The sequence below is a fragment of the Archocentrus centrarchus genome, chromosome 4, assembly GCF_007364275.1.
Source record: "Archocentrus centrarchus isolate MPI-CPG fArcCen1 chromosome 4, fArcCen1, whole genome shotgun sequence".
Taxonomy (NCBI): domain Eukaryota; kingdom Metazoa; phylum Chordata; class Actinopteri; order Cichliformes; family Cichlidae; genus Archocentrus; species Archocentrus centrarchus.
In genome coordinates, this window is record NC_044349.1 from 4,167,270 (window position 1) to 4,180,956 (window position 13,687).

Consider the following 13,687-nt stretch of genomic DNA (forward strand, 5'->3'; position numbering starts at 1 on the left):
TCACGGTCGTGGGTTCGAGCCCCACGTTGGGGCTGCTGCTGCTTCACTCTCTTTGGCTCTTTCTGAAATTAAGGGCCGTGCCTTGTTGTTAATACGTGCTGGTTCATTTTAATGTGGTGTCACATCTGCCGTTGGCTCTCTGTCTTTAGCAGCTGGTGATCGCTAAACTATTCTTACCCCTCAGTTGTGCTCTGCTCTCCTTTCTTTGTTAAAATCCTGAATTCGTTTTCTTTGTTTTATTAAATCAATACCGATTTTTAAATAAAATATTGTTATTTTCAGACTTTTTTTTTTTTTTTTATATTTACATATACAAAAATGTAACATTTAATTTTCTGGTGTTGTTCCTACATGCGTTGTTCCTCCAGAGTTATTTCTAGTTAAGCTCTGTTCTGTAAGCGAGACGTGATTCCAGTTCCCTTTAGCCTTTAGGCATATTTATGGAACATAACAGGCTCCATCTGTACAGCCTTTTCGTTACACACACACGGAACATCTCCGTCGTGTTTCCCGGGCGAAGAACACTGCGACAAGAACGTAATGACGTCACCGTTTAACGTACCGTAAAGCGTCAACCAAAATTCCCCAGCTACCGTAACTTATGAGTAAGGGCGCCACCAAAATAAAGTAATCACTCTTAACAGTACTTTTAGCTCTAAAAGCTCTGTTATTTGCATTTTATGTGTTTCATGGAAAATTTATTTGAGCATAATTTCAAGAGAAATTGTGACTATTATTATAAGGCCGAATATATAATAAGGATCTTGCACTGAAGTGTGTATGTTTGTGAGGATCTGCGTAGGATCGCAGATTTGACCGGCTGTTCTGGGGAGGGATTGGAGACGGCCATTCCTGGTACCGCGAGCCGGGCTGCTCTGTTCACCTGTTGATTTCGCTTCCGCCTCCGCCTTCTCCTTCTCCTTGTTGGGTGGAGTTGTTTCTACCTGGCTTCAGTAATGACATTCTAGTCTGACTGTAAAGTGCTTTTATCGACCTCACAGTAAGTTTGTCTTTCATATCGCTAATTAACACAGACATTTTTGGCAGCCTGTATCGTACAAACTGAGAAGCGTTGGTTTTGGTTTGGGCTGCTTTCACAAGAACCTGTTCTTTGGTGGTTTACCACGAAATGTGAGCTTTCTTGTAAAATTAAATGCGCCGTCAGCAGAGTTTCAGTCACACGCGTCTTTAAAGTCAGTGAAGTTAAGTTACTTTACTGACGTAGTTGTGTCAACAGGATATCAAATTTTAAAGTCTATTTTCGTAATATACATTTAACATAAATGATGTTTCCTCCTGTGGTGCCGTTTTCATGCTGTTCAAAGGTCGTTTCTGTGTTTCAATGCGTCGCTTTAGGTCAGCAGGTATGAGCCGCCAGCCGCGCTCAAACCGGGAGAGGAATGACGACCACCGGGCATCCTCGGACAGGTGTGCACTGCACTCACCATTCTTTTAAACCCTGACTTTGAAGTGTGTGTGTGTGGTGGTGGTGGTGGTTGGGGACACACTCAGTTCTCCACTCAGAGTGATTACACCTACTCTGCGCATGCTCATCAGTATTCACTCAGTGCCTGTGGAATACATTTTCAAGGACAAAACAGATTTTCAGAACAGGAAGTTGCCCTTTGGGCGCACAGTTTGCTTCTGCTTACACCGCTTTTCTCTCAGATAAGTTATGTTAAAAAGTAACATGTGCAACCCGTGCAAGCATAGGTGTTGCTAGCTAAAATACATAATCATGAATATGGATGAACACAAACATATGTGTTCAAGCAATATTAGCCTACATACTGGCACATAAATAAATCTAGGCATATATATATATATGTATATATATATAATTAGTCATGCATTATAACACAACTAATTATATCATGTTACTTTTAAATAAATATGTCCACTCACCTCCAAAAGTATTGTAACAGTGAGGCTGTCGCTTTATTTTTGCTGTAGACTGAAAACTTTTGGGTCAATATGAGACAGAAGATCAACATCTCAGCTTTTATTTCCAGGTATTTACATCTGGAGTTCGGAAGATGGCATTTTCTGTCTGAAGCCACCCATATTTCTTGTGAATAAAAGTAGGTGACAGGTGTGTCCTGTTACACTGATTATTCAACAGTAAGTAGCGATGAATGTGTGCGCTCAGTGTCAGATTTGAGTTTTGACTGTGCAGACTGAAAACATGAAAACCAGAGCGCTGTCTGCGGGTGAAAAACAAGCAATTGTGAAGATGAGAGAAAATGGAAAATCAGAGCCAATGAAAAAACATTGGCCAGAGCCAGTACAACCGTACTGAAGAAGAAAGTCGTCACTGGTGTACTGATGTTGAACAGGTAGACCAAGGAAAACAACAGCAGCTGATGACAGAGGCAGTGTAAGTGCTGTAAAGAAAGACCCTAAAACAACTGTTAGTGACATCAGCAACAAGCTCCAGAGGGCAGAAGGGAAGGAATCACTTCTGTTCACAGAAGACTTCATGAACAAAAGTGCAGAGGCTTCACCAGAAGATCCAAACTACTAACTGTTAAGAACAGGAAGACCAGGCTGGAATTTGCCAAGAAGTTCAGAGACAAGTTTCAGAAACTCTGGGAGTTTCTTCATGGACTGATGAGACAAAGATGAACCTTTACCATAATAATGGAGAGGCTAAAGTTTGGAGAAAGAGAGGATCTGCTCATGATCCCAAACATACGAGCTCATCTGTGAAACACAGTGGAGGTGATGTCGTGGCTTGGGCTTGCGTGGCTTCTTCTGGGACGGGCTCATTAATCTCATTGATGATATCACACATGATGGCAGCAGTACAGTGAAGTCAGAAGTCTACAGAAACATTGTGTCTGTCAAGTTGAAGAAAGCTGCAACCAAACTGATTGGGAGATCCTTCATCATGCAGCAAGATAATGAACAAAAACACACTGCCAAAAGGAGCCCATCAGAGGCAGGAAGTGGAAGGTTTTACCCTGGCCTAGTCAATCTCCACACTTAAACCCTATAGATCATTTTATCTGCTAAAGAGGAGACTGAAGGGAGTAATCCCCCAACACAAAGAACTGAATGAGGCTGCAGTGAAAGCCTTTAAAAGCATCACAAAAGAAGAATGCAAAATTTTAGTGATGTCAGTTGGTCACAGGCTTGATTTTAAGTTTATCTGTTCCAGTACTTACTCCCAAGAAAAATGGGTGGTTTCAGATAAAAGGTGTTATCATCTGAACTGTGTATCAGATCCAGATGGAAATACCGGGAAAGAACAGCTGGTGATCGTTTGTCTCATATTGATTTGATTTATTTTATTTTTTTTTTATGTCAAAGCTAAACGTTTTCAGTCTAAAGCAAAAGTAAAGGTAAGCTAATTTTTTTTTTTGAATTAACAGAAGCAAATGCAAAGCTGCAACCTACAGTTATATTCATGATCAATATGGTGAGTATTTTGTTCAATAACTGATCAATAGGTCAGTGTATAAGATGTGAGAAAACAGTGAAAATATCCATCTGTGTGAAGATAGGAGTGGATGGTGGCTGTGGGCTTCAGTTGAGAATTAAGTCTCAGCTTTATCTGGTTTTATCCAGCAGCTTTTTTTTCCCCTTCACCTGTTACAATATTACCTTTATAGCTTCAGAGTTAACATGCAATAGATATTATAAGCTAAAAGATGATTGCTTAAGAATAAATCAAAGGGTTAAAACTAGCTTGACTGACCAACTACAGCAACAGCAGTAAAATGCTATTGTTGCAACTTTTCTGTTTTAATATTTCATTAAATTTGCTTTTCTGCATGTTGCAAGATCTGGTAAATATACAGATGGTTCACTCATGGCTGCATCGATTATTAAAAACTCCTCTATGCTAATTTATTGCTTCTGTGTTTCAGTTAGACACTGGAGCGTTCACGTGTCACAGTGTAAACACGAGCGTTTCACCCACATTTGCAACTAAAAATAGACCTGCAATAGAAACGTTTCTATGAGCACGCGTGTGAATAAGTACAATAACAGTAAGCCCGTGTATCAGTTTTTCAACAAAAAGACTGATAACAAAATGATGTTGTCATAGTTTAACATGGAGCCTGTATACGCACACACACACACACGTTAGGTAAACTACAAAAGTTATAATAAAATATGCAGATGAGGTATTAACTTATTAGTCTGATGCACTGTTTAAATCAGGCGGCTCACTGAAGGCTGATGGCAGCCGTCCTGCTTTATATGGCAGCAAGCAGGGATGAGTCTAATAGGGGGGCATGCGGTGTACTAGGCCATATTTATTTCAGGAATGCAGATATGCTTGTTTTTCTTCATTGCAGTGACTGCATGCACATTTAAACACACACACACACACACACACACACACACACACACACACACACACACACACACACACACACACACACACACACACACACCAAATCTATCTCACCCAGGAAGTACAACTCTGTCAGAACTCTGCTGATGTAAGAAAGCTTTCCAAGAAGACAGAGTGAAGATTATTTTATCATATGCCTCAGTTTAAGTTGCATGTATACCTTATTTTATTTTATATTACTGGTGAGCCATCCATCCATTTTCTTCTGCTTACCTGTGGCCTGTTCGCAGGGGCAGCAGCCTAAGCAGAGAAGCCCTGACCTCCCTCTCCCCAGCCACCTCTTCCAGCCTGTCTGGGGGACTCCAAGGGGTTCCCAGGCAGGCTGAGAGATTTCATCTGTTGTGGGTCTGCCCCGGGGCCTCCTCTCAGTAAGACATACCCCCAGAACACCTCACCCAAAAGGCGCCCAGGAGGCATCCTATTCAGATGCCCAAACCATCTCACCTACCGAAATTTCATTGCATACAACTCAGTAGTTTGTATGGCCCCCACATGCTTATATGCATGCCTGACATCATGAGATGATGGATTGTGTCATGGGGGATCTCCTCCTAGATCTGGACCAGGGCATCACTGAGCTCCTGGACAGTCTGAGGTGCAACCTGGCAGTGTTGGATGGACTGTGAAAAGCACAGGGTGCCAGTGTTGGACCTGCCAATTCTGGTATTCTATGGCAAATGCTAGTCGGGCTCCATGGTGCTAAGCAGTGAGCCCATTAGAGGATGTTGGACCCTCAGGCCATTCTCATGAAGTCTGTTTCTGATTGTTTGTTCAGAGACATTCACACCAGTGACCTGCTGGAGGTCATTTTGTAGCTCTGGCAGTGCTCATCCTGTTCCTCTTTGCACAAAGGAGCAGATACCAGACCTACTGATGGGTTAAGGACCTTCTACAGCCCTGTCCAGCTCTCCTAGAGTAACTGCCTGTCTCCTGGGATCTCCTCCATGCTCTGAGACTGTGCTGGGGGACGCAGCAAATCTGGCAATGGCACGTATAAATGTGCCATCCGGGAGGAGCTGGACTATCTGTGCAACCTCTGCAGGGTCCAGGTATAGAATAGAATGCCCTTATTGTCATTATACAGGATGTACAATGAGATCGCCTCATGCTACCAGCAGTGACTCTGACCCTAGCCAAATGCAAAGCTAGTGACAAAAGAGTCAGAAAAGATGAGGAGGGAAAAAATGTCAGTGGCCTCCAGCTGTAAAACCATTCCTGTTTAGGGACGTTGTCTCATTGTTGTCCCTCTAGTGCACCTGTTGTTAATTTCATTAACACCAAAGCAGCGGAAACTGATTAGCAACCCCCAGATTTACAGTACCAGTCAAAAACACGCGTGTCCAGACGTTTGACTGGTACTGTATCTTGTTAGAAAACACTGAACTCCAGGTGATTAAATATAAATTCTGGTGTTTGTAACTTCTGGAATCATTCATTCATATACTGCATTTGTGCCACCTAATAGTATAAATATGTTTGGGACTTGTAGCCTTCCTTACTTTTTTGTAAGTATGGAGTTTTTGCAAAAGGGTAAGAACAGGTTTGTGCTTACTGTTTCTCAGCACAAGCCAAATTTTCAGGCCTCAGCTTTAGCATTTTGGCTCCTCCCATATTATGTTCTAGGAAGCAGAGGTGGCAAAAGTACTGACATTCTGTACTTAAGTAGAAGTACAAGTACTTGTGTTAAAAAATACTTTGGTAAAAGTCGAAGTACTGGTTCAACTTCTTTACTTAAGTAAAAGTAAAAAAGTACAGGCTCTGAAATTTACTCAAAGTAAGAAAGTAAAAGTAGCTCTTTGGAGGACGTTTCTACCTGCTATTTTTGTGTAAAGCTAACTGAACCTTATTATATATTATTGTAATAAATAATACATGAGAACACAAACGTTATTCCATCTAAATTTTAATTCTAATGAATGTACTCAGCTTGAATCACAAACTGTGAAAGGGAATTTAAACACAGCTCTGTTCTCTGTGTCCTCCATAGTAGAGGGTGACTGTGTCTCCACCTAAACACAAACATGAGGATACTCAGGGGTTACAGTGGGATTCAGAAGGTGGAGGAATCCTAAGATCAGCTGTAGTGGCTCTGCATGGGGAGAAGAATCACAGCTTTCTGTTGTGAGCTCCAGTAAATGATGTTGGTGTGCAGGCTGTGATCAGCTGACCTGCTGCTGCTGCTCTGAGGTTTACTGCTCTGTGTGGATGAACTGAACTCACAAAGATGTAACCCAGTATTTCACAGCTCTCTGAGCTGATCTCCATCCCCTACACTGACAGCATACAGGCTGTAGAAATGTTGGATTCAGTGAATGAACCTCAGCATCAGCAGCTTTGATTCAGACTCATCTCTGCTGCACTGATGTAACCTGTAACTCCGACCATGAACACAAAGTGCACCAACACAGAGCTTTACTGTAAATACAGTACAAGATAACCTGTTTATTACGTACTAAACTGCAGTATTTTCATACAATCTTTGAATAACACAAAGTCAGCATACAGTTTATTTTCAGTCCTTACCTTTAAATCTAACCTCTCTTCTTCCTCTCCTGTCCTCTTTCTCCATCTCTGAGTGAACTTCTCTCTCTTTGCTCTCCCTGAAATACAGCAGCTCTTCTTTTAGCTAGCAGACACACTGTGTGACAAACTGCACACACTTTGTGTGTTTGCTGATATTTGTTGAGCATTTAAAAACGTTGCATTTACCTGCCACACGTTACTCCCTTCATGCTCGCTCCTCTTCAGTAGCGCTAGCTAAGCTGTTTATGTGCCGCGAGCATAACTTACGGATTCGGTCCGGCCCGCTGTGACCCCTGATTATAGCGCTATAAATTAGACATTAATTACATGGGTTTGTGTATTTAATCCCTTTGTACCCGATAAGCCCCGGTGATGGAGGATACGCCAGTACGATTGTCTCTTATATGTTAATATTCCTCCGGCTCAGATCGCTTGATGACTGACGGCGCACTGACCGAAAACGCAAACTTCTCCCTGACGTGTTAAAAAGTAACGAGTCTGTTTTGAAAATGTAAGAAGTAGAAAGTACCGATACTTGTGTAAAAAGGTAGGGAGTAAAAGTAAAAAGTACTCAGAAAAATAAATACTCAAGTAAAGTACAGATACCTAAAAAAATCTACTTAAGTACAGTAACGAAGTATTTGTACTTCGTTACTTCCCACCTCTGCTAGGAAGTGACCATATTTGGAAAAGAGGGTGGCACGCCAAGTTATTGGCTAATGCTGATGAGCAAGGTTAGCAAGCTGCATCCATCTTCACAGGTGTAGTTCACAGGCACACGCATACCTGCTAACTCCTGATAAGTAACAGATAAAACACTAGAATTTCATTCACCAAAACTGACGCACACATTTCTTGCACAATTTCCAAAAGGTTCCAACACAAAAACACAGTGTGGAGGTCCATTTCTGGTTTTATTATATTGAGCCTCTAAATTAATATTAATTAAAAAGAATCCCCTATTTACTCATCTTATTGTTAGTGGTTTAAGCCTCACAGTCATAAGGTTTTCACTGGAAGACTGGCTTTTAATTTGTTATTCTTATATTGATTTATTGTTCTTTTCGGAGTACTTTGTCCACTGGTGCGGTCATAAAATCTGATAATGACTCACCTGAGTCCTAAGTTCAGATTTTGCAGTGTGGGAGGAGTCATTTTAATGCTGGATTAAAGTGATCTTTTTAATAACTGCCTTGTCATTTTTGCTGCCAGATTGTAGTTCAGTGAGAAAAGATACACTGTCTCCACAAAGAAACAGATTTTTAGATACTATTTAAATATATATATATATATATAAAAAAAAGAGCTAAAATCACAATAATTATTTATTCTGATGATATTATCCTTGGAAGCAGCAGTCAGCACTGGGTCCATTTAGTGTCTGCTCTGGAGCTTTCAAGCATTTAAAAACTGCTGTTTCCAAATATGAGGAACAAATGTTCTCAAGCTGTAATCTATCTCAGCGAGTGCTGAGAAAAATGGAAACTGGAAAGATTTATATATTTGTGATAACTGTGGAAACTCCATGCTGTAAAATGCTCTGTAAAACAGCCAGAGGCTCCACAAAAACACTATATAAACTGATTTTCTCACAGACTAAAAAATTAAGTTAATATAGTTTAATATGTTTAGGTTTTTGTTGTTGTTGTTGTTGTTGCCCTTTCTGGCATTGACTGGGATTACTTACTTAATCATTTCCTTCATAATCTTTTCCAGGTCCTCCTCTCGACCCCCATCTTACTCCCGAGAATCTCATGTACGACAGGTCCCTCGGGTGGAACACCGTAACTCCAAATGGACCCACATTTGCTCCAGGAGAGGTGGGTCAGGATCTCAGTGGAAGTCCAGTACTGTGCAGAAGTCTCAATTCTTTATATTTTGCTTGGAGAAAAACTAGTGATTTACTGAAACATGTAAACATACATGGAAATGCAGTATATGAGGCAAAAAAAACAGAGTTTGTACAATTGGTATGACCAGTTTTAATGGCTTTCTTCTTATTTCTTTGAGTCGTCTTCAGGAAAAGTTCTGCAGGTTTCTTGAAGGACCCAAAGCTCTTCTTTGGATATTGGCTCCCTTTTGGGGTGGTTGTGGCTCAGGAGGTGGGATGGGGTGGGGTGGGGTTGGTGGGTCATCTACTAATCAGAAGGTTGGAGGTTTGATTCCTGGCTGCTCCAGTCTGCATGCCAAAGTATCCTTGTGCAAGATACTGAAAATCGAGTTGCTCCCGATGCGTCTATCGGAGTGTGAATGTTAGTTAGAAAGCACTTAGGTGAATGAAACATGTCAAAGCACTTTGAGTGCACTATATAATCAATTTGATGATTTGAACCAAAATTTTGGCCTGTTGCCACTGATTTTTGGGTCCAGTTCTTGGATAATTTGGCATACTTCAGCCTCTTCTCCCTGTTTTCCCCTCTTGAGAATGTGGCTTCGCAACAGCCACTGAGACTCTGATGATACTTCAGTGAACAGTAGCTGGATGATCTGAAGGACCAGATGCGTCTCTCAGGTCTTTGCTGGATATTTTTTCCCTTTCTTAAGGACATGACTTTCAGATCTTGTTCATCTCCTGTAGTTTTTTTAGGCCTGTCATTTCTTCTTTTGTCTTCCACTTGTCCAGTTTCCTCAGATTTTCTAAAGACACAGCGCAACCAATGCCAAGTAGGCCAAAGTCTTTGGCTAATATCTCATTGGGAATCACCTAGTTGGTACAGAAATGATATTTCATGCCTGTGAAACTGTTATCTTTGGAATTGATTATAGATTCAGATAAAGAAATGAGAACAGTTCTTTCTTTCGTTATGTTTTTACAACAGGCTGCTTGTGACAAAGTTAATACAATTTAAAAATCGGTTCTCTGCTAAGTTGTCTCTTTATGTGTAGACCATACATTGGTTCATCCCTTGAGTTTTGTGCCTTTTTTATGCTTGAATGATTCATGTGTCAGTGTTATATGGCTTAGCAAACAAAAAAAAAGTTCCTCTGAAAATGGTCAGGACTGAAAATGAGAGGGAGAGCAAAGAAAGACCTTCTGAAAGCCTGGAGATCTATTTCCCAAGACCCTGTTAATTCAATTCAGTTCAGTTCAGTTTTATTTATATAGCGCCAAATCACAGCAAACAGTCGCCTCAAGGTGCTTTATATTGTAAGGTAAAAACCCTACAATAATATAGAGAAAACAGTCAAAATGACCCCCCTGTGAGCAAGCATTAGGTGACAGTGGGAAGGAAAAACTCTCTTTTAACAGGAAGAAACCTCCAAGCTGAAGGCTCTGCCTCCCATTCTACTCTTAAGTATCCTAGAAGCCAGCAGTCTGAGAGTGAAATGCTCTGTTGGGGTGATATGGGACTATGAGGTCTTTAAGATGGGGCCTGATTATTCAAGACCTTGTATGTGAGGAGAAGGATTTTAAATTCTATTCTAGATTTAACAGGGAGCCAATGAAGAGAAGCCAATATGGGAGAAATCTGCTCTCTCTTTCTAGTCCCTGTCAGTACTCTAGCTGCAGCATTTTGGATCATCTGAAGGCTTTTCAGGGAGCTTTTAGGACAGCCTGATAATAATGAATTACAATAGTCCAACCTAGAAGTAATAAATGCATGAATTGACTTTTCAGCATCAGTCTGAGAAAGGATGTTTGTAATTTTAGAAATATTGCACAAATGCAAAAAAGCAGTCCTACATATTTGTTTAATATGTGCATTGAAGGACATATCCTGGTCAAAAATGACTCCAAGATTTCTCAGTGTTACTGGAGGCCAAAGTAATGCCATCCAGAGTAAGTATCTGGTTAGACACCATGTTTCTAAGATTTGTGGGGCCGAGTACAAGAATTTCAGTTTTATCTGAATTTAGAAGCAGGAAATTAGAGGTCATCCAGGCCTTAATGTCTTTAAGACATTCCTGCAGTTTAACTAATTGATGTGTGTCATCTGGCTTTAAAGATTTACAAAAAAAGTCTGGCTGCTTGGATGGAAACTATAAAGAAATGTGGTGTAGCTTAAGACTTTTTCACAGTGCTGTATGTTTGTGACACACAGCTGCAGCGTCAAAGGGTGGATTTTAGTTTCAGTGCGCATCATTCTTTTTATGAAAACTGAACCAACTGGTTTTCTGGTGTTTGCTCAACTTTGTTCTCAGAGTTTAGGCAGAGGAACGCTATTCTAAAGAAAGGAGAAACTGGTAACTTGAAACCTGAGCCTAACAGACCAGTTTACTTTCCTGGGAATGCGAATAACAACTTCCAAGTGTAAAGCTGAAGTGAAAAGCCAGGAAAGAAAACATTGACTTTTTGCTTTGGCACAGTGCCTCTGTTCTTGTTCTTTGGAGCTCAAAGCTGACATCGATACATAATAACAGTTTGTTTTTAAAGGCACTAAACAAACCGAGTGCAGTGATAGGAGGAAAATTTAGATTTAAGCCTCAGGCCTCGACTCAGAATCAAGACTGTAACTGGCTCAAAGGGGTCAACATTACTGCCATGATGCTTGGGTAACACACAGATGTGCTTTAAAAGTGATCATTAAAATCTTAAAATCAGGTACAGTACAGAAGCTTCAGTGCAGCATTTTGAGCTAGTTGGAGGTTAGAGTGAGGCAGCAGTACTTGACAAAGACTGTATATAAAAGATGGATATCACATTTTGGTTTGGCGGTATTTTGAAGCCTCAGACCCTGTTTTATGTTTGTTTGTTTTGGACAAGATGAAGGCGTGTTAAGTTATGAGTGATTGCTGGCAGCCTTGATTAGCAAGCTGCAACCATAAACAATATGACGACGTATGAGGGGGGGGAAGTAGCTCTAAAGACCACAACTAGGTCTTGTTTGAAAGGCGGGCATTTTAACACCGGCAACTATGGGGACTGACTGACTGTTGCACTTCTGGAGCCAGCCTCAAGTGGCACTGGAGGACCTGCAGTATTTGGAACTTCCATGATGGCTTCATTTTTCAGCCCTGGAGGTTTCTGCTTGGTAGTGAAATCTTAAAAAAAATAAACCTGCTAAAACTTAGATATTGATCATGTGAGGCTAAGAAAATCAGGACACCTCACCTCGAGACACTGACGCTGCTGAGAGTTTCTGTTGTAATGTGATTATTTGAAAGATGGATTTCTCTGTAAATAAACTCTGTGCCTGTTCTGTGTGCTGACAAGGTATCATCCTGATCTGCGCTGTGCTGACGAACGCCCTGGTCCTGATCTGCGTGGTCGCAGCTCATATGGTCACGACAGGAATGTCTTCAGCAACCGCGATGAGCGGCTTCAACCTCAACTCCGTCATCAACTTTGAGGGTACCGAGCTGCAGCAGGTACGAGAGCTGGACATGCAGTACAGCCAGATGAGGGCGCCGGGCATCTATGGTGGCATCCCCTTCAGCTTGACATTTGGAGTTATCTCACTGCTGTTTGTAGTGGCCGGGAACAAACCCCCCCACCTGATGGCACGGAAGCTTCTGGTTGGAGCGCTGGTATTTCAGGGGGTGGGTGCGGTGGCGTATGTGGTAGCTGTTGGTCTCTACCTACACTTCGTGATCACGGTCAACTCCACAGATGTGTGCACGCTGCGGGAGAGGCTGTATGCACGGAACGGCTACACCTGGATGAACTGCGATGTGAGTGGGGCAGATGCAGCAGTGGCTCTGTTCGGACTCATTACCGCCATTCTGTACACTGCCGGCTTCGTGCTCACAATCCAGACCATCCGGCACGTGAAGCGCTACCTGCAGGACCGAAAGCAGCGGGAAGAAGAGAGAAGGAAGAACCAAAGCCAGCCGCACAGGGCCCCACTGAGAGCCGAGACCACGTTTGTGTGAGGGAGGCCTGTGTCCTGTGGATAAGGCGAGCTGCGCTTGGGCCAGACTTTGGTTTTCTGCTATGATGACCTGCGCTGCACATCTGAACTGCTTCAAAGAGGATAGGCTCAAAATGTGACACACTGACCAGTCAGACAACAGGAAACTTTTTAAACTTGCATCCCTAATTCATCCCAACACAGATGCAGCTACTGCATTTACAGTAAAAAAAAAAAAAAGAGCAATGACAATTTGTCGTTTTCATGCTGCAGAGCCACTGAGAGGAGGAGTTTTTTTCTTAACTACTTCTGTGTTACTGTAAAGATTAGTCTGTATCACATGAACTGTCAGAGCTGGACACTTTCCTGTCGATCAGGGGATGCAAAAAGTACTATAAGGTAACACTAAATTGGCCCTGTGGTGCAATAACATGAAAACATTTTTGCATAGCCAGAATATCTATGGAATTAAAACAGAACAGTTTAACAACAACACTTAATGTGGCCAAAAATATATAAAGTGAGCCTTCAGCCAGCATTTATCAGTTAGCTCCAGAAATTAAAAATGGATTATGTTAGTGTTTTATGCACGTTTCCTCTGACTTTGTCCATTTTTATATTGAAACTGTAGTTGTGTGGTTCTTTTGTTTGTTTTTTTAAATTAATCTTTTTATCCTTTATCTAAATGTCACTTTTTGTTAACATGTGTCACAGTTATATCTGAGGTCATACTGAGCACGAGTGGCTTGCAGGCCTCTGTGTGTATCCGAGTATCCGGCCTCACTGCCCGAGGCTGTTGAGGAAATGTTCAGGTGACCTGCTTGTATGTTTGTTTGTTTTTTAATGCCTGTAACATGTACACTGGTTAATGTTTTTTTCTATCAGTTTAAATTTGTATTGCAACATTTTATCTACTTTAATTAAACTGACAATATGATTCAATTTAAAAGCTGCTGGTTACAGATAGGACTAACCAAACGGTCAGTAGGGGGCAACGGGGCTGTGT

The 13,687-nt window shown here is 41.5% G+C and overlaps 1 protein-coding gene across 1 annotated transcript; it reads left to right on the forward strand.

Annotated features, from left to right (window-relative positions):
* Positions 1 to 841: 841 nt before the first annotated feature.
* LOC115779646 (MARVEL domain-containing protein 3) lies at positions 842 to 13,605 on the forward strand. Its single transcript, XM_030728409.1, has 4 exons — positions 842 to 1,000; positions 1,357 to 1,428; positions 8,606 to 8,709; positions 12,045 to 13,605. Exons 2-4 carry the CDS (start codon positions 1,367 to 1,369, stop codon positions 12,701 to 12,703), a joined length of 825 nt encoding a protein of 274 aa, XP_030584269.1. The 5' UTR covers positions 842 to 1,000; positions 1,357 to 1,366; the 3' UTR covers positions 12,704 to 13,605.
* Positions 13,606 to 13,687: the final 82 nt, after the last annotated feature.

Bases quoted from the DNA above. Each gene is read 5' to 3' on its own strand.
- LOC115779646 (XM_030728409.1), top strand. From the start codon at position 1,367: ATGAGCCGCCAGCCGCGCTCAAACCGGGAGAGGAATGACGACCACCGG. The intron at 1,429-8,605 runs GTGTGCACTGCA...AATCTTTTCCAG, and splicing joins CACCGGGCATCCTCGGACAG to GTCCTCCTCTCGACCCCCAT. The intron at 8,710-12,044 runs GTGGGTCAGGAT...TGTGCTGACAAG, and splicing joins CCACATTTGCTCCAGGAGAG to GTATCATCCTGATCTGCGCT.